Genomic DNA, 24751 nt, shown 5'->3' with positions numbered 1-24751 from the left:
TAAGAGTATCTGGCAGAAGAGTTAAAAATGGGCCCTGGAACATTTTTTTTAAGTGAGCGAGTGAGAGACAGGAAGGGAGAGAGATGAGAACAATCAACTCATAGTTGTGGCACTTTAGTTGTTCATTGATTACTTCTTATATGTGCCTTGACCAGGGCTCCAGCTGAACCAGTGACCCCTTGCTCAAGCCAGTGACCTTGGGCTCATGCCAGCAACCTTGGGATTTCGAAGCTGAGACCTCAGCATCCCAGGTGAATGCTCTGCATTGCACCACCACTGGTCAGGCCGGAACTGTTTTCTTAAAAGAGGTGGAAAGAAGAGTTAACATTTCTATTTCTAATCTTTTATCTCTTTCCTGATTTTCTGTCTCCTTTGAATAGCTTTTTAAAAATATACATGTATATATTTATACACAGAAAAACCATAGCAAGAGTTAAAAACAGGAGGAGAAAAATGGTCCTTCCTGACCCCCAAACAAGCACTGTTAGGCTGGTTGATGAAATCCATTAACATGCCATCCTCTTCCCCACCCCAGCTCCACAGACTGAGCACTTGTTCTTTCAGAATTGTACTTTTGAATGTGAGTCCTTAAATGACATAATTGCTCAACCATTGGAGCTACCCCCATGTGAACTGACAATATTATTAAGGTTACACATTTGACATCTTCATTCCAAGAGTCCAGGCCACATAAGATTAAAGTAATTAAACACTTTTCCAGTGGGAAAAGCACCTATCACCTGGTACTTTGACTCAATATTCATTCAGTTAGACTATATCCAGTTCATTCTATCCAACCCACAAAATGGAACAATTCATGAATAGTTTCATCACTGGGTCAGTTCAGCAAAGAATCATTTGGAATAAATGGAACCAAATTATGCCATTTAATCTAGGCAGCTTGCTCTTAACTGTAGCATTTTCCTATTCTTGAATAGTTTGCAGTACTTGTTTTACTAGCAAGCAAGATGGCGTCCACGTCAACCCGCATGAATCAAGGGTTGAAACCCAGTCCAGCAATTATACTAAAACCAATCACGGTCAATGGATAACAGATGTCCTGGCCAGATCACCCTTGCATTCTTGTGAAATCTGGTAACAGTTACTTAACCCAACAAGCTGCTAATTCCTTTTAACACTCTACTACCCCAGAACCTTAAGAGTCTCTTTTTACCTGTTTTTATTCTTCCATCTCTACTTATGACTCCTCCGGGCTCAACATTGATGACATAGATAGGCAAATCCCACTCCCTGTGTGATGCTCCCCCTGCAACGGTCATGCCGAGAGATTCGCTGGGGTCTTTTTGGACACTAACCACCTTCTCATGACAAGTGACCGCAGGTTGGAGGCACTAAAGGCACAGACAAAAACAAACATGGGTTTGTATTTCCTACATACAAAAACTGCCAAAATTGCATAAATATGTGATGGTGGTGCCTGGTCTCACAGAGAAAGACATGCATGTAGAGAACCTTGCTTTGCCCCCCACCCTCGGCAACGTTACAGTATTCCAAATTCCATAGGCTGACTCAGAGGAAGTCTACGTTTTAAACAGGACCAGTAAAAATGGAAGGTGGAACAGATTGGAGACCCCTGGAGAAATAGCATACGTGCACTGTACTCAAAATTTTCAAGTGATTCATTCATTCCTGACAAGTAGTGAGTCAGCATTTCATAAAGTTCTTGTCATTCATGAATATCAGGAATTTTTTCTAAGTTAAAAATGTAACCATATTTTAATTAAAAAGTACCAGTTTAATTTATGCAGGCAACCAATTATAGAAACTCTCAAAGAAAAATAATAGCCTGAAGGCCTATGAATAGCTCTTATGACTAAAAGCTCACCAATATCTAGACCCCCCCCCCCAAATTGGTATCTTTACTCTTTCTTACTTGAGCTTTCTAAATAGTATGTAGTCAGTTGTACTCTCATTATATAAAAATATATATAAATATAAAATACAAATATATACTATACATATTGTATCATATAGAACTGTAGACCAACGTTTGAAAATCAAACTAAGAAAACTTATTTTGATGGAACAGCAGTAGATGAAAAAGGTGCAAAGCTATATGTTTTATTTTGAAATATATAATAAGAGAGTTTGGGGCACTGTTTATCAATGAATACATATCAATATATACTTATTCAAAAATGTCTTCTCCCTGCTGGCGCGGGGAACTAAGACTAGGTGTGTACACTGCAAATAAGTATAACACTTGATCAGATCTCAAAGAAGTCTTTGCCTCTAAACATAGCTTCCAGTTGTACCTAAGGAAAGAAAATGACTGAGAGCTGCCATAGGGGATGGGGTAGGGGGCTGGGTGAAAGAAAGGGATTAAACAGAAAAAGAAAATTTACAGACGCAGACAGCAATGTGGGGACTGTAAGCGGGAAAGGGGGCGGAGGAGGGAAGAGGGGGTAGATGGTGATGGAGGGAGAATTGACTCGGGGTGGTGAACACAATGCACTGCACAGATGATTTAGACTTGCGCACCTGGAACCTGTATAATTTTATTAACCAATGTCCCCCAGTAAATTCAATAAAAAAATAAGAGATTTAAAAACACATCTGATTTTAAAAAATCAAGGTACAGAAATATGTAAGTGTACTGCCTTTTGTTTTTGAAAAGAAAGGAAAATGAGAATTTATATTACTATTTGCATTTTCATAAAGAAACTGGAAGAAAAAGGGATTTCATGGAGTTAGGGGAACCTAACTAGATGAGAGAAGGTGACAGACTTAGCATATCCTTTCTGCGTGAGTCCTGTATGTATGTTATCCAACAAATCAATTTATAATTCAACAGGCTTCTATAAATCTGATGGTTGACATCACACAAAACTTCTACCTGCGTGCACAGGGTCAATTTTAACTGCTTCATTATGAAGCAAGATGAGCCTAGGCTTTTGTGCATGTATTATCTCATGATTTCCTTTTGTGCATGTATTATCTCATGATTTCCTTTTGTGCATGTATTATCTCATGATTTCCTTTTGTGCATGTATTATCTCATGATTTCCTTTGGTTTTAAGTTACTCACGTCTGTTTTAATGGCCTTATTGTACACAGTATGGCCTATTACTGTATCCCTAGTACTGAACAGAGCATTTAGCACATTGATGGTAAGTACATGTTTGTTGAATAAATGGGTGGATAAATTGCCAATTGTCACAAATCATTTTTTGTAGTAACAGTAATAAATCAGAAACTATGAATAATTATGGTAAGGTATATGTTACAATTATTACTTGTAAGGTCTGGATTGTGTTATCTAAATCCCAGAACCTTGAATATAATGGTTATCAGATGCGGGTTATAAAACTGAAATGGGACTTTTCTTCAGAGAAAAATTTCAAAATAAGACAAATAAGTAATAGTCCTAGCACTGTGGCTGAGGCCAAGGAGTAGATTTAGCGGGGCTCTCAAGATCCATTCCCTGTACATAACTCTTCCCTCTGAAAAGCAATTAGATGCAGGATGTCTCTTCCTTTAATCACAAACATCTCTCAAAAGAACCCCACTTGGAGATGCAGGCGGTTCTGAAATGCCCCCAATTTGGCAAGAGTTCTAAACCCGGAGACTCCTACTCTCTGCCCTGTTGCTTAGCTCCTTCCTGGGGGTATCCATAAAGCATTACTCCTGATGTTCTCCGAGAAGGACTTCATTTCATTATTTCCACATGTGGACGGGGCTTAAGGGTAGCTGATCAATCTCCCAAGGTGCTGTCTAAAACACAGTATGGAATATTCTGGAAAACAAATACATTTCACACACACTATCTCATTCTTGAACAGCTGCCTAATACCTCATGTCGGTATGTTATATCCCCCATTGATGATAGGTTGTTTGCCATCTGCAAAATTAAACAGGGACACTGAACATCCTTAGATACACATATCTTGTGCAGTCAGGTAAACTATTTCTCTAGGCTAATGTTCTAGAATTACAATGGCAAAATCAAAGAGCCTAGGGCATTTTACATTTTTTAGATATTGATAAATTGCCTTTGAAATGGTTCTGTCATTTATAATCTTACCAATACATTCTGAAAAGGGTGATTTCTCACAATTCTGCCAATACTAGGCTTTTATCAATGTTTGTAATATTTTCCCAGGAAAACAAAGATTCCAATAATTTAAGTGCCTTTCTTTGTAGTGAGTCTGAACATCTTTTATTGTTATTTGGGTTTCTAAAAGTAATTAGCTTATGAGATTTGTTATAAGGTGATCACTCAAGCTCCCTCTGACTTCATCTACCAAATGGGGAAGAATGCCCTTGTACTGTAAAGCTGTGGCTAAAAGAAATGTAATCTAATGGGATATAGGGCTTCTACCCAAGAATACTTTGGTTTAAAACAACAACAACAAAAAACTGTTACAGAATTCATTTGAAAGTAGCAAATTAAATATAAAATATTCCAGAAGTTATACTGGCTTCACTTTTGCCACTATAGTTAATGGGAATTCATGAAGCTTTAATTATTTTCTTGTAAATATTCCTTGAATATTGTACCAATTGGCCAGATACACCTTTAGGGAAAAGAAGGAAATATTTGTTTTCTACTTAAATAGGTCAGGGCAGGCAAACCGAGGCCCAACAGTTTACAATGTCTGACCAGTGAGGCAGAGACGGCAGAAGGAATGTTGGGACCCCAAACCCAGGATGTCGGACTCTAAGTCTGCGTTCTCCCCACTATGCTCTTTTGCTTATAGAGGTAATATGTAAACACATGATCTAAGTGAATTTATCAATTTTCAGTTGTTTAACCCACATGTGAGAATCAATCACCCAATTTTTCCAGAAAGAGTTTAGTTCATTGACTAGAGAACTCAACCCAAATTCAAATCTGTCAAATGAAACACATGGCATACACGATTTGAACGCAGAAAGTTTTGTCCTCCTGGCTGCAGAGACATGTTATCTGTATTTTTAGATGCAAGTTACTGGAGAGCAGAGCCTTCTTTCCCTTCGTTGTGCTTACCAAGTGGCTTTTCTGCACTGAGCAAACATGTGCTTCATGGAGCAACTTCGGGCCCAACAGACACAGTGGACTGCCCCAAATGAGAAATGTGCCTGTGCGTCCCTGTGCTGTGTCTCCCCCAGCACTCGCCTTCCCCACAGGGACACCCGTGCCGGAATGGAAAAACTCAAATGCTCCCACAAACCCTCCGTACCCAGACTTGTTTGACTTGGGTTGGGAGAGGAGAGTTAAATACAACAGATCTTTTCTGTCTGTTCTCCCCACGCCCCGACTCTACTTTGGAGACTTCAGGATGCTTCCTAATGTTTAAAACATGATTTATGATGAAACAGTTGAAGCTGATTAAAATATATCAGGGGTACTTGTACCCTTCAACTAGACCACTCAACCATAAATATATGTGATACAATATTTGCTTTGGATTTTTAAAAACCATGTTAGACACAAGGTATAAAGATGAACATAACCTGCCCATCCATGTACCTTGGCAACCCAGTGTCACACACATGTTCCAGGAACAGTTGAAGTCCCTCTCTGATTCCCTCTAGTCACATTCCCTTTCCTCTCCCACAGAGGTAACCACACTCCTAAATTTGGTGCCTAGAATTCTTTAAGTTCTCAATTTGCTAAAAACATCGTTGTCTCACAAATCTTGGTTTGCTTTCTTTGGTATTTCTTTGAGTAACTTCCTGCTTTCAAAAGACACATTGTTTCCTAAACAAACTACAGCTTTAGTAGGATCATAAAAAACTAATCATCAAAGGGCCATGTGTCTTTGTTTCATTTCAAATATGTCACTTTGTGTGTTGTGAGAGAGAGAGAGCATTTTAGAAGGCAGATAGAACTACAAGTTGAAATGAAAATAATTATAATTTCTACTAGGCCAGTTTGTTATATATGTTTTCCAGGGATTGAACACATAAGAGAAGGTGGCAACAAACATTTGACCAGATCATCTTGGCTCCTTCCATGATTCATGATTTGGTGGAAGGGATTATAAAGAAGTTGCTGGTGGAAGCTTTATTCTTACTGGTTCAATGAGCTAGAATATAATATGGTCTAGCTAATTCACCAATAATCAGTTAATTAGATTAAAACTGTAATTAGAATGAATTAGTTTTCTATTAATAAGCAGCATTAGTTTAATTTAAGCACACTAAGAGTATTTATTAGGACAAAGACACCTGGAGTCCTTATTCAGAAAATGTTTTAGCAGGAGATACTTGGTCTGTTGAGATTGCTTATTATAAATAAGCCTGGACTTTATGGATTTATGGAGCACGGCTGGCTGGCTGGTGAAAGGGGAAGGGGTGTGGCCTTGCAGGCTGTGTAATTAACAGCATACAAAGCAGACATGTTCCAAAGTCAAAATGTTGAGTACTGTTCTATGTGCATTGCTCAAAAAATCAAACTCATGAGTTACTCCATACTGAAACATAGCCTGACGTGGTACGCAGGCATTCCCTCGTCTGATTCAGGAAGAAGGGACTGCCTGTGGGGTTTGTTTTTTGTTTGTTTGTTTTAGTTACAAGGGATTTAATGAAACCAGATCCCAGAAGAAATGATGGCTAGAAACTCATCACCATCACAAGAAGATGCCAAGCCAGGGCTATAGGACTCAATTTAGCCTAAGCAAGGTGTATTGCTTGGACACCTATCCCAATGGAGAGGTTATAGCATTGCCTCTAAGACTGGCCACAGACAGAAGCAGAAATTGGGCTGAGTCACCTCATTTAAAGAGAGGCTGCAAATTGCTGACCTGAGGATGCATTGTCTACAGATATGTTCTGCTTCGTCCAGTTTGTAAATCATTTTCTGGATTTAAATTCCGTAAGATAGGACATGTGTGTGTTCTTGGGTGTGCCCCAACCTCCACCGTGCCCTAATGTTACGTGAACTTCAAGTGTCTATATTATTTTTCTGGGTCCTTCTACAAAAACAAACATGCTAAATATAGCAAGGGAACTGTTAATATTCAAACAGACTAGGAACTTTAAAATCCAGAAGCCAAGCAAACCTCTTGTTTCATTTTAAAGCAAACAACAACAAAAAATCCTTATACAAAATGACTTGAAAAAAACATGACATCTATTTGGCTTAGATTAGAATTTAGGTCTCCATATGCGGTGTGCAAAATCAGGTTTCCAAACTCTCCACCCTTTGTGCTGCTTAGATGGGAGACACCTGTTATCTCACCAGGTCTTAAAGATGGGACTTTGGGCTTTTAGCTTTACAAGGTAAGTCACATCATGTTTAAGTGATGAAGTCCAGAGATGACACTTAGAAATGTTCAAGTGTGCATCCTTCCCAAGAAATAGCTCCCACAGAAGCAGTGGACATGCTCTGCTGGGCCTCACCTTGGGACTGCTGCTCCTGTCCTCTGGCCCTGGGGACCGGCTGCCGTTGCTGTCCCAGCCGGCTTCCCGGAAGATGTCAGGACTCTGCTGACGAACCTGGCGGGACACGACGAGGTGAATGCGCCTTTCACTGGCCTGGGATAAGACACAGGTGTTAGCCACGCAGAGCTTCCCTCCCAGGCATCCACCCCGGGGCTTTACCTTTTTTATGGAAAAAAAAAGTGGTTTCTAGTATCTTTCATGGCAGTGTCCACCTAGTCATTTCTCAAGAACACAGAGTTATTTCCTTTATCTTTTTTTCTCTTCCTTTTTCTTATTTTTCCAAGTGAGAGGAGGAGAGATAGACTCCTGCATGTGCCCCAACTGGGATGCACCTGACAATTCCCAGCAGGGGCTGATGCTCTGCCCATCTGGGGCCCTTGTTAGGCAACTGAGCTATCTTTAGCACCTGAGGTGGAGGCTCCATGGAGCCATCCTCAGCGCCCAGGGCCAATGCACTTGAACCAATCGAGCCATAGCTGTGGGAGGAAAAAAAAAGAGAAAGGGAGGAGGGCGAGGGGTGGAGAAGCAGATAGTCGCTTCTTCTGTTTGCCTGGGAATCGAACCCGGTATTTATAAATACCAGGCCAATGCTTTACCACTGAGTCAAGCAGCCAGGGCTATTTCCTTTGTCTGAAAAACTCTGCAGAAGAATTGGGTGTACAATGTAAAGTAGCAGCCAGTAGAATCCCAGCCAAAGGTCTAAGACCCAAGGTAAACAACAAAGCAGAAGAAGTGGAGTGAGTGGCAGTGATGGTACCACTGTAGGAAGAGAAATTCTGCATCTGATGGTTTCAAGCATTTGAGTATCAGAAAAGATGAGCCCGTCTGACTACAGGGATGAATCAGTAGGGTCTAACACAGCCTGATCGAAGGCCTTTGCCTTGATCCTTTATTTTTTTATGTTATGACCATTAATTCTGACTACTATCCCTCTCTGCTATGCATGTTGATACTTGGACAAAGCATTACAAATAGCAAACCTATTGCTTATCTTAAGGCCCATTCCACACCATAAATTTACAGATTGGCTTTCTGCCACAGATGAGTTTCACGTGTGTTTGAGAGCATACATCATTATTCCAGAACTGCTGATTACTGAGGCTCCAGATTTGTAGGATAGTTAGATGTTGAACCTGAGAAACGCACATGAACGGGGCTCCCTTGACAGCCCCTGGTGAGTAGCTACTTGAGCTCCCCCATTGCTCTAGTAAATGCTAACAGTGGCTGGGGTGTGCTAGATTGGATTAGAAAGGCCCCCTTCCAAATCTAGATCTGGGGACAAGGAAAGTGGAGGAGAGAGGAGTTAAGTTCTACATTTTCTTTTCTTCCTCCCATCCGCTGATCACTCCCAGACACAGCAGGGCTGGACACTTGCGTGCCTGCCTTCTTTCTCATGTCGCAGGCGTGGTCGTCAGACCATGAACAAGTCAGGTCATGAAAGGAGGCCATGGAAAGTGTGTGTTCCTCTCCATGAGCTTGGAAAATGGGAGCTGAGCTGTTTCCCTCCTCTCGGCATCTTCCTCTCCACAGCATACAGCTCACCCCCACTCTCAGGGGCTAGGACCTTGTTTTTAAAACCTTAAGCCGCCACCAATGAAATCAGATCCCCACTTCTGTCGTCCAATACTAATCAGCCCAAACCTTCATGACTTTGCATTCTTACATTAATACACACCTCTCCTGAGGACTTTCTTAAAACTTAGGGTCATCAATTGGGTGGCTGTTCATTAGATAAACTTTTCAAAGCAACTGCTACAGCATGTCTACAGTGTGTCTGTCGTCAACACCACATGCATCTAGAAGATCCTACCAAACAGGACTCAGAAGGCAAAGTCAGGTTCGTCACTCAGTTTCCTTCATGTAAAGCCGGCCACCACATCTGCTGATCTACCGAGTCAGGGGTACTCGCCCTTTCTCTGCTCCTTCTCCTACCCCACAACCCCTGGTGGGGTTGTTGGTTTTTTTGTTGTTGTTGTTTTATCACATATGAAGCCTGTGTCAGAACAGAACAAAAATAACAAGCCCAGGAAACAGTAACGAAGCAGGCTGACACAAAGAACTATGGCATTAGTCAACTAAATTCAATTCTTGGAAGAGTATTTCATAATCACTGTCTCTTTAGACCGTAAGCCCCACTTATCTTAAAGAGGCTATCTCTCAGAACCTTCTGAAACAAAAATTATTGAGATAAAAAGTGGCAAGCATTCAAGTCCAAACTTCAATGGCCGAGCCTAGATCTGCTTATCTGCAGGGAAACTCCGATGTTTTGAAGGATCGGGCAGCAGCTTTGTCTCTAGGCCAGCACATTGCATCCCATTCACTTTGGACCAGGAACATGACCTAGCCACCTCATAAACGCTGAGAAAATCCAACACTTACATGTGGAATCAACGTGCCAGGCAAAATCCAAAATGTCAAGGAACAGCCTCCAAGAGTTATTTAATTCACACTTTCCAGCACAAATCTCTCACTGATTTTCAAATACTGACTTCAGTATTAAGATGTTGGCAGGAAGAACACTCTAATAAATAACCCTGTTATCAATTTACGTGAAAATAAATTCCCTGCAAGGACTGGGGCGGGGGGGGGGGGTTGCGTTGCTCTCACCAGCCGCCTTATAAATTGCTCTTGGGGAGACTCTATCTGATGCACTTTCTTTCCGAGCTTTTGAAGTGGAAGGTGGAAAATGGGCTAATGTGTTTGTCCTGGCTCCATCTCTCAGGAACAGCTGGATTCCATGTCGAGAAACAGCCCTTAGCATCAGTCTTTCTTTCCACAGAGGTGAGTCGGTGTGAACGGGGAGTGAGTGTGAGAGGTGGGGGAAGGGGAGGCACAGAGAGACTGAGTGAAGGAGAGAATGATAGAAACTTGTTTGTTTCATCCTCACAGAAACATGTGCCAGGGAGACGGGCACAGCACACTGATGCTGGAAGAGCATGTTAGGTGGAGGGTAGGGCAGCTTCCTCTTGCATCTTGGGGGACTGCAATATGAATGAAAGGACTGTTTAACAATTGTGGCTCAAGCAGTAAACAAGGTGAGAGCTAGATTCTTTTCACTTGAAGTTTCCTCTCTCCCTTCAGCAACCTCCATTTTGCTCTAGACCAGTGTTTCCCAACGTGGGGCCCACGCCCCTGTGGGGCAATTCAATAGTTAAGGGCAGGCAATATGAAAATGGACTCGACACGACTTTAACTCTTTTGCCCCGGGCCATTTAAATGCAATGCTAGATATCGGTGCCAAATTTAACAAAAAATGCAATTCTTAAATAATTGCAGTAAATAATTATTAAGTATAATTTCATTTGACGAGACCAAAATATCAACTGGGTGATTGGCATCGTTAAGTAAACTTAACGATGGGTTCACCGCGGAGCGTGCCGTCTGCCGCGGGGAACCCCGGATGTTTTAAAAACTCGCTAAACAACGCAGTTATTCTCACCTAATTGGCCCATTGCAACTTCTGTAGTGTTTCACATCATTCAGTTGATGTTAATTTGAAATAAGTGTCAGTCAAAACTGCTGTAAAAGCTCATTGATTTAATAAATATACATATATATATTGTATAGATATAATTGGTAAGTATTTGATTTTATTTTTATCAATATTAAACTCTTTATTAAGTACTTCTTGCATCGGGGCTAGAAAGCAATAATATTTTATAAATATTATTGGGGCTATAATAGTGCATGCATGACAATTTTAATTTTAGAAGCATAACTTTCCAGAAAATTTTGTCAAGTGGAAAAAATATAGATACCTTTTGATTTGCGGTGGTAGTGTAGTAGATGTGGTATATACATTTAAATAAATATGAATTTTTAGTATACGTTTACTGTCACATTGAATATATTTTAACACATATTTTAATATTAGTTTTTAATTGATCTTATTTTTATTATAGCCCATAGTAAAATGAGTGGTGCAAGCAAGAAAAAAACTCGTCAATATTCGGAGGAATATTTAAAATTTGGGTTCATACCCACTGTTCACGATGAGCGGATTCCTTTTTGTCTTTTATGCCAGCAATGCTTGACCAACAAATCAATGAAACGAGGTCGTCTTGAGGCGCATTTGAAGGCAAAACATAGTGCTCATATTAATTCAGATTTGAGTTACTTTAAAACTTTAAAGAAAAATTTTGAAAAAAAAACATTAAAGTCTCTATTTACTGCTCATACTTCAACTAATAATCGTGTTCTTGAGGCTAGTTATCAAATTTCTTTATACATCGCTATAACTGGAGAAAATCACACTATAGGAGAGAATTTAATAAAACCGTCAATATCAGCATTTCTTAAAACGGTTCTTGAAAAAGATGACAAAGATGTAAAAGCTATGCCACTCAGTGACAATACCGTTAGCAGAAGAATAGACGAAATGAGTGAGGATATTGAAAAACAACTTATTGAAAAGCTGAAAACAAGAAAATTCTCCTTGCAAATGGATGAATCAACTTTGAGAGACAGTGAGGCAGTATTGATAACTTACGTAAGATATATTGATAAAGGACATTTTGCTGAAGAAATGTTGTTCTGTAAAAGATTAGAAAACACCACTACCTCCAAAGATATATATAATAAGCTAAAAAACTACTTAGATGTCAATGATATACCAATGAAAAATGTAACATCTTGTGCTGCAGATGGTGCTCCCAATATGATGGGCAAGAAAAATGGCTGCTTAAAATTGATGAAAGATGCGAATCCAGAAATGATTCTTGTGCATTGTGTTATTCATAGGGAAAACTTGGTAGCTAAAAACATCTCACCTGTTCTGAATGAAGTATTACATACAGTAATAAAGTGTGTTAATGCTATTAAAGCTAGTGCCAAATGTGAGCATCTTTTCAAGCTATTTTGTGAAGAACAAAATGAAGACCATGTGAGACTTTTACTTCATACTGAAGTAAGATGACTATCTAAAGGAAACTGTTTGAAAAGATTTATGGAACTGTTTGATACTCTTAGTGATTTTTTTAAGCGACAAACCTGAAATGAAGTATCTGTTAACAATAGATGGTAAAGCATTTGTGAGTTATTTAGCCGATATCTTTGAAAAACTAAATATATTAAACAAGCAACTTCAAGGAACAAATAAAACTCTTGTCGATGCAAAAGAAAAGATATTTGGTTTCATTACCAATATTGAGTTATGTCAGAACCATATTAATAACAAAAACTTTAAACAGTTTCATTGGCTCCAAAAATGTGAAGTAACTGATACTGCTTTACTTGTTATTGTCAATCATTTGAATATTCTATCGGCTGATTTAAAAGAAAGATTTTCTGATTTAAAACAAATTGAGGCCCTGGCCGGTTGGCTCAGCGGTAGAGCGTCGGCCTAGCGTGCGGAGGACCCGGGTTCGATTCCCGGCCAGGGCACACAGGAGAAGCGCCCATTTGCTTCTCCACCCCTCCGCCGCGCTTTCCTCTCTGTCTCTCTCCTCCCCTCCCGCAGCCAAGGCTCCATTGGAGCAAAGATGGCCCGGGCGCTGGGGATGGCTCTGTGGCCTCTGCCCCAGGCGCTAGAGTGGCTCTGGTTGCAACATGGCAACGCCCAGGATGGGCAGAGCATCGCCCCCTGGTGGGCAGAGCGTCGCCCCTAGTGGGCGTGCCGGGTGGATCCCGGTCGGGCGCATGCGGGAGTCTGTCTGACTGTCTCTTCCTGTTTCCAGCTTCAGAAAAATGAAAGAAAAAAAATTAAAAAAAAAATAAAACAAATTGATTTCCCAACATGGATGATGCAGCCAATGTTAGTGGATTTGTCTGATATATCAAATATGCAGTATCAAGAAGAACTCGCAGAATTGCAAAATGATGAGTCAATTAAAGCTTTATTCAATATCAAAGGAGCAATGGCATGGCTTTGTGAGGAAACAGAAATCAAATACCCAAATTCAACCAAATTGCAAGAAAACTATTGCTACCGTTTCCATCTTCATTTTTAGCTGAATGTGGATTTAGTGCTGTAAATGACTTACTGGTAAAAAAAAGAAATCAGCTGGATATAACACAACGTGGTCTTGAGACTAAAGCTAACCAAATTGGAACCTAATATAAAATCTCTGTGCAGCAAGCATCAAGCGCAAGGATCACACTAAATTAAAATAATAAATTAATATAGAAAAATCTGTATTAAAATTATTTGGAATTTAAATTTCTGTTTTTCATTATATGTTTTGAAATTTTACTTACTGTGTTTTGTTAACAATTTCATAGTGATTTCTTCCTAGAACCTATCATTTATGTTTATTAAGTGAACAAATCAATTTTTTAATGTTAAAAATTATGTATGTTACATAGGGGGGGACATAAAAATTTTAGAAAGGTTAAGGTGGGGCATGGCCCAAAAAAGGTTGGGAAACACTGCTCTAGACAAACTCTGGACAGTGTGGTTACAAGTTACATAGGCTGATTGCTTTAACTTATACTCCTTTCTCTTCCAAGAGTCCAAGCATTCAACTCCCTCTCTCCTTCCTACAAGTCAAAGAGAAGAGATTCCGATGGCATCCATATTCTCTCTTGTGGACCTCAGCTTGTTGTAACCATTCTGTCCCCATAGTTGACATATGCCACCTCTGGGCCAGGCACTTCACTAATAGCCCTGGGGACATGGCTCCTGCCCTCTGGAGCTTGTTCCAACTTCAGGGACAGTCAGAAACGGGGGCCACCAGAGAGAGATGGGTAACACATATTAGAGCTTCCAGAGGTAGAATCAACTACTTACTTCTATGTGAAAAAATAGGAAAATCCTAAATGTCAGAGAAAGCCAGAGGGTTAATAATTGAGGATTGTTTTTCATGGAAAAGTTTATTTTGTGTTGTTCTGTTAAACGTCTGTTTTTCTCTAAGCATTTGAGACTTGATTAAAAACTGCCAATAATATTTATATGATGAGAGTAAGTGGAGGCCACTGAAGGGAACCATAGTCTGGCAGCCTCATTTGTATTTAGCCCACTTTAAAATAATAAAATTCCACCCCTAACAGTTGGACGGAGGAGTCTGGGAATGCCTTGTTCCATCATGTTCAGACTGGAAACTGCTCTTTTTCCTACAAAACTGATACGGCTAAAAAGAATTGCTCAAATTGTCAGAATGCAACATGGACCAGAAACTTCACCGAACAGAACAATGAAAATCAAAGAACAGAACAATGAAAATTAAGGAGCCAGGAGAAGCATAGCACAGAACCAGTTATTGGAGTAGAGGGGTCTTTCTGTCCTGGCATTATCTGGGCCCATGTGGTGGCTGAGAGGGTCACCATTAAAAAGGCAGAGCAAGAGCAGACAGAGTACCTGTACGTCAAAGGTGTAAATTTCTCACCCAGCCAAAGGCTAGGAGTTAAACCAAATGACTTATAGCACTTGCTACTTTAAAAAATATATATGCACATGCTTAAATAAAATGTTTGGTAAACTGTATGCAATTTATGTGGTAAAGTGTATGCAATGCATATGTAAACTGTATGCATTCATTGTGTTTCTTATGTTAGATTTATAAAGTATCAAATTAAGAGTCACCACATTCACCACTCTATGCCCCTGGTTTTATTCTATAGAAATACCTGAAAGAGAAAAACTCTACACTGACCACTGGGCATGGAGATTGTGCTGCTCAGAGCAGGTAGGCCATACACACAGCACCTTTTATAAGACAGTGTGGGCCCACAGGAGACCCACGCTCGACTGGGTGTCTCTCCTGTTATAGAGATGAGTGAGAGGTATAGTTGAATTTATAATAACATAAGCTTACAGAGCTTATCTCTCTAGTTAGCATTTCATCCATTGACATTAGAGGTTTTAATGACTATTTCTTAATATATTTTTTTTCTTTTTTTTTTGGCAGAGATAGAGTTAGAGAGAGGGATAGATAAGGACAGACAGGAAGGGAGAGAGATGAGAAGAATCAATTCCTGGTTGTGGCACCTTAGTTGTTCATTGATTGCTTTCTCATATGTGCCTTGACCGTGGGGCTACAGCAGAGCAAGAGACCTCTTGCTCAAGCCAGCGACTATGGGGTCATGTCCATGATCCCATGCTCAAGTTGGCGACCTCTGGGTTTTGAACCTGGGTCCTCTGCATCCCAGTCCAACATTCCATCCACTGCACCATCACCTGATCAGACTTTAATGACTATGTCTTTAGAAAAAAACAACAAAAAACAAAATAAAACTCATTCTGCGTCTGCATACCATACTGGTTTCTTTTCCGTGAATTCAAAGAGAGACAATTTTCAACATATACTTGTGGGGATGATTCTTTCTACACTGTCCAGGCTGCCCCCACTTTAGTTTCCCTTCCAGCGGCTGCTCAGTATCATTCTCAGATCATCCATCCTGTGCTCACAACGACCTGGGAATTACGGAGAGCTGGTTCCACAGTTATTTAATAAAAAGTCACAGATAGAGAAGGGATGTCAGACATCATCTAATCCAGTGGTAGTCAACCTGGTCCCTACCGCCCACTAGTGGGCGTTCCAGCTTTCATGGTGGGTGGTAATGGAGCAACCAAAGTATAAATAAAAAGATAGATTTAACTATAGTAAGTTGTTTTATAAAGATTTATTCTGCAAAACAGTGAAAATCCGACATAAAGTACTTGGTAAGTAATTATTATTATATGCTTTAACTTGCTGTAATTCTGCTTTATAAATTTTATAAAGTAAAGTTACTTCCCTACTTTATAAATCACCATTACTGTGGAACTGGTGAGTGGTTAGAAAATGTTACTACTAAACAGAGATACAAAAGTGGGCGATAGGTATAAAAAGGTTGACTACCACTGATCTAATCCAACATTTTCCCTGCTTCCATTTCCCTTCCATTTCCATGAATGTTGTCACCCCCTTCATGCCTCAGTGCCTCCAATGACAGTGAACTCACTGTGTCTCAAGGCAGTCCAGGCCATTTTAGATAGCACTAATTAGAAAGTTTGTCCTCAGGTTGAGCTTAAATTGGCCATTCTCTTGCCAGCTCATTGGTTCTAGCCATGCCCTCTGGGTAACCTCAGATTGATTTCCACATGACAACCCTACTTAAAGATAACTCTCATCGCTGCCCTCCCTTATCATTTCTCCTTCTGAGGTCAAATATTCCTAGTGTCTTCAAAATTTAATATACTTTCAAGTCATCTCAAAACCTTGATGAACTCTGGACTTACTCTAATAACAACAGAATTGGAACTAGAAAATGAATTCTAGTCTGACTAGCACAGAATAGGGCATTTTTTCCTTTTTCTTTTCTTGTTGGTGGACCAGCTGCACCCAAGACCTCATTGGTAGAGTTCCCATTTTACCATTTCATATGTGCACAGGGGATTGTCTCTGTGTTCTGTGAAGTCAAGAGGTCCACAGATGTGTGTCTTCATCATCACTGACCAACTGAAAGATGACAGTGAGATTCCCAGACCCCCACTACACTGTAGCGTGCAGCCTTGCTCCGAGATTTCCTATGGCACAAAGACCCTTTTTGGCAAACACAGACACCAGGATGTTGACCCAGATGAACAGGGTCACCAATTGATATGCTAGAAAAACACTTAAGTCATCAGTTATTCCTGGTGAGGTGGCAACATACTATACACAAGGAGGTACAGAAACAAAGTCCTTGCCCTAACTCTCCTTCCAGTGAGCAAGGGAACTGCTGAGAAACAAAAGTACCTCTCACTGAGCAAAAAGTCAGGGGCTCTAGAAACACAAATCCAGCATGAGCTAACGGTGCACTGTAAGCTGATATCGCTCCCTGTAAAATGAACATCATGAAAGCAAGTATGGTGTATGGCAACTTGTTCACCATTGAAACTTCAGCACAGTGCCTGGCACATTTAGAAAGAATTCGTATCTTCTGCCGGAGAGGCAGCAGCTACTATAGCAAGCTAAGAGCAACCAGAGCCTAGCAAAGGGAAAAGGATACTGAGGAAGGAGGTAAACAGGATTTAACCAGGTAAGAAAAGATCTGACATAGCAGTTTAGCGAATTTCCCCCCACTAGATTCTGGCTCCTTTTTCATCTTTACGTTCATAGATGCACATATCTTTTAGAGATGAAGAAATGAATGATGATGTTGTTACAACATATACAGACAGAATCCTACACATGTCAGTGACATGGTCAAAATAAGAATTTAGTTCTTGAGTCCCTGAATCTGCTGTCCACAGAATGACCCAGCTCTTTCACCCCAAACAGCTTTTCTTTCTGGTTCCTGGAAGTTACCCCTATGGTCAGTTCTCTCCCATGGAAGAAGAAAGTGCAAGTGGGGAAGATGTAGGTTGGAGAAAGGCAGTGAAGTTTCAAGATCCCCTCATATTTGCAGTGTGTGGCTTTGATGGATTCGCTCCCAAAATTCTAAGCTGTACAGTTTAAGTCATGTTTCAATACGAATGCATGGAATTTGGAGCTCCGTGTAAAAACCATTAGGACTATAAGAATTCAACTCAGAAGAAATGTTTTTTAGAATTGATGTATTAAGTCTATGAGCCTTAAATTTGCTACAATACCACGCTAAGAAAATTGGTTTAAAGGCATTTGATTCTGTATTAGTTGTGCTAATGTGTAAAAAGCACAGCGATCTCTCAGGTCTTACTTCACTGACAATTCTTTTTTTTTTTTTTTTTTCTTTTTTCTGAAGCTGGAAACGGGGAGAGACAGACAGACTCCCGCATGCGCCCGACCGGGATCCACCCGGCACGCCCACCAGGGGCGATGCTCTGCCGACCAGGGGGCGATGCTCTGCCGCGACCAGAGCCACTCTAGCGCCTGGGGCAGAGGCCAAGGAGCCACCCCCAGCGCCCGGGCCATCTTTGCTCCAATGGAGCCTTGGCTGCGGGAGGGGAAGAGAGAGACAGAGAGGAAGGGGGGGGGTGGAGAAGCAAATGGGCGCTTCTCCTATGTGCCCTGGCCGGGAATCGAACCCAGGTCCCCCGCACGCCAGGCCGACGCTCTACCGCTGAGCCAACCGGCCAGGGCCACACTGACAATTCTTACTGGCTCCAGCGAACAACAGTGCTGCCCCTTTTCCAGTTTTGCACTGAAACTCATGAGCTGGAATCGTGTATTTAGAACAAAAGTCGGTGAATAGTGCATTACAGAGGGTCTTTGGGTTACGACACAGTTCTGTTCCTAGGATGTGATATAACCCGAATTTTGGTGTTAGTTGAAACACACCCTAGCAACACTTGTAGAAAATGGCCTAGGTCAGCATGCTGGGGGATCCCAAGACCCTCACTAATATGCTGCGTTACTGTGTATTCTTCCGCCGCACAACCAAACTAGTTCACCCACGTAGTCCGTAAGTACAATGCCGGAGCACGCGTCTCAATTTTTTTTTTAGTTTTTATGAAAGTGAGTGTTGTAAACTCAAAACATCCTATGTTGAGACTGCCGTAACCCGAGGATCCCCGGTATTAGTTTCTGGCTTTGTCTAAAGGCCAATCACTTTCCTTTTAAAAACTTGAAGAGCTTGGATGTCAGTTCTTTGAAGAGCGCTTTTCCTTTAAATATGAAGTCATGCGGGGTAGGGGGAAGGGGACCACACATATGTCAGTATGAATGAAAACCAATCTTATCACCACCTCTTCAACTGGCTTTGAATTATTTTAGTTTTTGCACTGAGTCTGGAAGTTGCCTAGGGAAAAAAAGCACAAAAGGGGTACTCAAAATTTGAAATTCATGATGACTTTCTTCATCTACTGCAGGGGTCCCCAAACTTTTTACACAGGGGGCCAGTTCACTGTCCCTCAGACCATTGGAGGGCCAGACTATAAAAAAACTATGAACAAATCCCTATGCACACTGCATGTATCTTATTTTAAAGTAAAAAAAAAAACAAACAAAAAAAAAACGGGAACAAATATAATATTTAAAATAAAGAACAAGTAAATTTAAATCAACAAACTGACCAGTATTTCAATGGGAACTATGCTCCTCTCACTGACCACCAATGAAAGAGGTGCCCCTTCCGAAAGTGCGGCGGGGGTGGATAAATGGCCTCAGGGGGCCGCATGTGGCCCGTGGGCCGTAGTTTGGGGACCCCTGATCTACTGAATGTGTATATTTGAACTAAATAAATATGAACTCACTGAGAACATCTCAAAATAGGCACAAGTCTCAGGCTAAACCACTCTCATACTGAGCGTTGGATACATATCTGCTGAATGGCCAAGGTTTGGAATGTTCACATGTCATTTTGTCTCTAGCATCTCAAATCCTTCGTCCATATTTCTTTGTTCTCTCATTGTAGGTATGACACCAGACAGTTCCACAAAGTCATCTCTTTCACACAGTTATTCTAGCCATGGTTCTCAAAAACCTTAAATTGACAGAGAAAAATAAAGTTGTACTAAGTTCTAAATAAGTTCACTGCCCCATAGTTGAAGCTTCCATCTCCTTAGATTTCTCCTCTTCAGGAGCCTGACTCTCAACATCTCTGATTCTGGGCTCTGGCACCCAGGGCAGCTGCTGAGTAAGCTGAGGTTAGACCTCCACATCTGTAAAGCTGGTCAAATTCAAAACAGTTGTGGCTTTTCTGTAATAACTTTTCCCTGAAATCATGTAGAGAGAGGCAGAGTGAGTGGTACTGTGGGAGAAAACATAAGCAAAGGACATGTTGTCTGGGAATTTCTCCGTAAGGTAACTATGATTCATGGAGTAGGTACAAGGGCAATACAGCCACGGACTGGTTGGGAACTTGAGTTGTAACCTTTGAGGGTATTTAGTGTAATGTTCCCAGCCTGGTGTGTGTTACAAGTATCACATAAATAAAATCCACTCCTCCTGAGATTGCTTAACTGGGTTTTCCCAGCCTTCTATTTTTTCCATTTTATTTCCAACTAGCTTTGCCCATTTTTTTTATTTTTATTTCTCCTTCCCTGCTTATAAAGCACGTTGGCTTTGTTTAGCAAGCAGAAGAATCTTTTAGGAAGTCCCACTGTTAGGCAAGATTTCATAAATTAACTTTCTCAGGGAAAAAGAATGTTTTTCCTCTTCTGTTACTAATCTACAAAAGTAGCATGCCATATTCAATCCTATGTAGAATGCCAAAGTTTTCCAAATGACATGAGTAAGGGAGTTTTTTGTTTTGCCTGTTGCAAAGTGCAGTTGGCAGGCACTCTAGAATGAATGCAAGTTGCACTGATCGACCTGCAGAGGGCGTTAACAAGTGTAACAACAACAAAAAAATTGATGAACAGCTAAAAGCCTAGTTTTTTTAAAGAGAAAATAATCATGCAGATTATTTTAGAGTGCAGTTTCTTCCTGATGAAAAAACAGCAAGGACTATTTCCTTTTTCATGGGTTAATGTTTTCATAAACATTGCCTATTTTCTGCCTCACCCAGCAATACGTACAGGCAGGAATAATCTACTTCATGCTGGCTTGATTGTGTTTGAGATCAGAAATGGGAATGTGTTCCAAACTCTATCGGCCAGGAACTGTGTCAGTGTTGTCTCCTATTGTACCGCCCACCTCTCAGCACACAGAAGGTTCTCAGCCAATAATAATGGAACAAATTCAAGTGGACAAAAATAGAGATGCTATCTTAGGGACAAATAGCATATAAAAGTATATTTGGCACTTGTTATTTGGTAAATGGTTTAACAAAAAAAATCCCTATGAGATAAAATATTTAAATTATATTTTTAATAATTTAAAATTTTAAAATTTGACTCAATTTATATATTCAACAAATATATATATATATATATATATATATATATATATATATATATATATATATGGAATGTCTACAAATGCCAGGCATTTCTCTAAGTGATTGAGATATAATCCTATACTGTATTATACTTTATTTAATTGGCAGGTAATAATAATTAGTTGATAGAAAACAAAGCCGATTAGAGGATACAGAATTGGGAGTAGATGCTATTTAAAGTGGGATTGTCAGAGGTGGCATTTGAGAAGAGATCTGAATAAAGTGTGGGAGTGAGTCACATAGCTATTTGGAAGAATGTTCCAGTCAGAGGGACAGTAAGAATACTGTAGTCCTCAGGTGAAGAAGTTTTTGAAAACTCAGAAGAGTAGTAAGACAGCAAAGTGACGGCTAGGAAGTAAAGTTTGGAGACACAACTAGAAGCCAAACTATGTACGGCATTGGAGGCCAGTGCTGGGTTTTAGAATTTTTCATCTACGTGTCTTGGGAAGCATCAGAGAGCTGAGTGCAAGAGAGGGACAATGATGGCACTGACTTTGCAAAGCGGTCATTCTAACTGCTGTGGGAAGAGCACAGGGAGAGGATTGAGAGTGGAAGCAAGAAGACAGTGAAGAGGTTCCTGCAGTGGCCAGACCAAAGCTGATGGTTGCCTGACTGATGGAAACCATGGAAGTGGTGAGAAATGGGTTGTGGAAAGGGGATGTTAAAAAGAGTAAAAGCCCTGGCCAGCTGGCTCAGTGGTAGAGTGGTTGGCCCAGTGTGTGGATGTATCAGGCTCGATTCCCAGCCAGGGCACACAGGAGAAGCGCTCATCTGCTTCTCCACCCCTCCCCTTCTTCTTTCTCTCTATCTCTCTCTTCCCCTCCCACAGCCCAGGATCCAATGGAGTAAAGTTGGCCCGGGTGCTGAGGATGACTCCATGGCCTACGCCTCATGCACTAGAATGGCTCCGGTTGCAGTGGAGCAACATCGCATATGGGCAGATAATTGCCCCCCTGGTGGGCTTGCTGGGTGGATCCCAGTTGAACGCATGCAAGAGTCTGTCTCTCTGCCTCCCCGCTTCTCACTTCAAAAAAACAAAAAACAAAAAAAAAAGGGTAAAGATTCTTTTTGGCCCCAGTAACTGGGTAAATGGTGGTGTCATTTTTAGAGACTGGGAAAGACAGGAGGAAGAGCAGATATGACAAGGGCTGGAGTGGAAGAGAGCCAAGGATTTGGTTTTGGACTTTACATTTGAGATGACTTCTAGACATCCACATGGAGAAACAAAGCGGCCGCTGCATATGAGGTATGGTGTTCGGAGAGGTTGGGGCTGGGCATGTGAATTTGGGAAGAGATGGCATAAACTCCAGAAGGGCGATGCCTCTTATAAGCCTGCTTTTGTTCTCTAGCTATAGGACATCACACCTCACTGGGAATACCCATCAGGCTGAGAATCACCTTGGAATTGGGGTACCACCAAGAGCCATAGTTCAGGGACCAAGATACGGCGTGTGGTTCCTATTCTGGTAGACTGAGCAGTCAGATAAGTCCCCTTGTCCCCTCTGCCTCAGGTTATCCACATTTAAAATGACAGTATCATCCACAATTTGATTCTTCCCAAAGAAGAGGGATAAGACACACACAATACTGAAGAGTGTTGCCAACACCCGGAAGAACTCCGTGGCTGGAACCGGAGGGTAGGGAGATTTATTTAAACTTGGATAATCAAGTCCTTGAGGGCAGACTCTGTGTTCTGACTGTCGTCCTCCATGGAACTTGGCACAAGAGTCAGTCAATATGGATGCTAACTCACTATTTTTGAAGTCACTTCAGTCGCTAAATAGAAGCTGACATGATGTGCCAGACCATTGCAAATGCTTCCTAAGACACCTTGCTCCAGGTATTAACCTTTTTTCCTAACAGGCTTTAGGGAAATGTCCTTTTGTGTTGGATGTCTTTAGGGTGACCCTCCTTGCCTCGTCCACCTGGAGAACTTCTGATTCCTCAAAACCCCAGTTCAAGATCTTAATTCTCTGCAGAGTTTCTAGGCCACCTAAGAAAAATTCCTCTCCTTCATCTGCAGCAGCACAGCGCTTAATGTCTCCACAACATGACCATCATTCCATATGAAGTAATTTAGAAAAAGTCCACCTCCCGTAAGCCTAAGGGTCACCCTCTCTCTGTTCTCTGCACCTAACCTAGGGCTAGTCAAGCAGCAGAAACTGAATACATATAGACTCAATGAAGTAAATGAATGGATGTGAGAATATAAAACCACAGAGCAAAGCCTGCTGCTTTAAGAATAAAGCTAGAAGCTCAGTGAACATTAGAAAACTCATGACGACTCAACCAAAGTCAACAAAATGCATACTGCGGCTGAATGACACCACATTGCTTGGAAAGTGAATTAATCTGAACCAATGCTGTGCTATTGGAAGCTCTATTGGCCTGAATGATCAATAGTTTATATATCTCTCTTCTTAGAGGACTTCTTCACAAGCTTATACCTGAGTTACTGTGGGCTTTCCATGGGGCTTGGATGTAATCATAGAGAAGGGTCTTAGCCTTAGCCACTCCTATAGTGGTCTCTGTCCACAGGATCACTGGAGGGTGCATGGCACAGCTTCTAATGACAATTGGTACAATGGGATGGCTTGAGTGTGTCCAGAATCTATCTGAATGACCCTTGGGTCTATAACTAACATGCTAGGTACAGGGATGACACAACCTTGCTAACCTAGAGTGATCTGAACCTGGTGAGCTGGCAGTACACAGCCCAGTGTATTCACCTGCATCAGACTGGATGGCTGGCAAAACCTAAGGAATGTCCATCACCCCAAAACACAGCATTTGTTTGAGTAATGTTCTTACCTGGCCTTCGATCTCGACTCTTCGAAGGGGAGGCACTGTATATCACATTAGCAGGGACAGGGAAGGTGGTCAGGGTGCTGAGCATCCCTGCTCAGGCTGAGGGTTTCTGGTCGGGATCTAGGGGAGACCTGTGACCCACCTGGATCAGATGAGCCGCCGTTTCCGGGCTGCCGTATCTGAGGTCATGTCCATTGATGGCCAGCACTCGGTCGTTCTCCTCCAGCTGACCGTGTCGGTCTGCCACACCACCATTCAGCACGTTGAAAATGAACACCCCAGGTTCGTCCACCTTGCGCACCAGTTTTATTCCAAGCTGTTCCTCAGGGCTGCTTTTGTTGAGAATCACATGGAAGCTGTCATCCCGGGGCCCATAGGTGTCCAGTGCCTGTCCATTGTTCCTGCTCCGGAATTTCTGCTCACGCAGCACAGTCAGCCAGAGCACCTGGCACGGCCGCCGCAGGAGGCGCAGGGCGTAGTTGTGGCGCACATTGCTGATGTCCATCCCATTGACCTGGGGGGAGGGGACCCAGCTGTCAGCTCCGCCTGCCATGACCCTTCCCAGAAGGCCCAGGACCACAGAACCATCAGGGCCGTTCACAGAGCCGCTCTGCTCTGTCACCTTATCCTGTATCCCGATATCTCCATCTTCCAACATTACCCCTTACCCTGCCACGAGTGTCACCTGTAACACCTTCCCAGGTCTCTCTTGGCGGGAACTATCTGACTTCCCCCGTCCTTACCCAGGCCCTACAATTCATGTAATCTGCACTCTCACTTCTGTTGCCAAACTTATTTTTTTCAGTTGGAGTGAAGAGAAAAAAAGAAAAAAAGGTATAAAAAGGCAAATAAG

At 41.5% G+C, this 24751-nt stretch overlaps 1 protein-coding gene across 3 annotated transcripts in view; it reads right to left on the bottom strand.

Moving 5' to 3' along the window:
* LNX1 (ligand of numb-protein X 1) overlaps positions 1-24751 on the bottom strand; it is a 180323-nt gene that overhangs the window by 6068 nt on the left and 149504 nt on the right. For 2 of the 3 annotated variants that reach the window (XM_066233591.1, XM_066233593.1), the window contains 3 exons: positions 24041-24412; positions 7348-7482; positions 1175-1352 (listed from right to left, as the gene is read on the bottom strand). In XM_066233591.1, coding sequence (XP_066089688.1) covers positions 1175-1352; positions 7348-7482; positions 24041-24412 — 685 coding nt within the window. The remainder of the gene's footprint in view (positions 1-1174; positions 1353-7347; positions 7483-24040; positions 24413-24751) is intronic. The other variant, XM_066233592.1, reaches the window with a different exon arrangement.

This window comes from Saccopteryx bilineata, chromosome 5 (genome assembly GCF_036850765.1).
Source record: "Saccopteryx bilineata isolate mSacBil1 chromosome 5, mSacBil1_pri_phased_curated, whole genome shotgun sequence".
Classification (NCBI taxonomy): Eukaryota; Metazoa; Chordata; class Mammalia; order Chiroptera; family Emballonuridae; genus Saccopteryx; species Saccopteryx bilineata.
The sequence above is the reverse complement of the archived record's forward strand: the minus strand, read 5'-3'. Positions and strand labels throughout refer to the sequence as shown.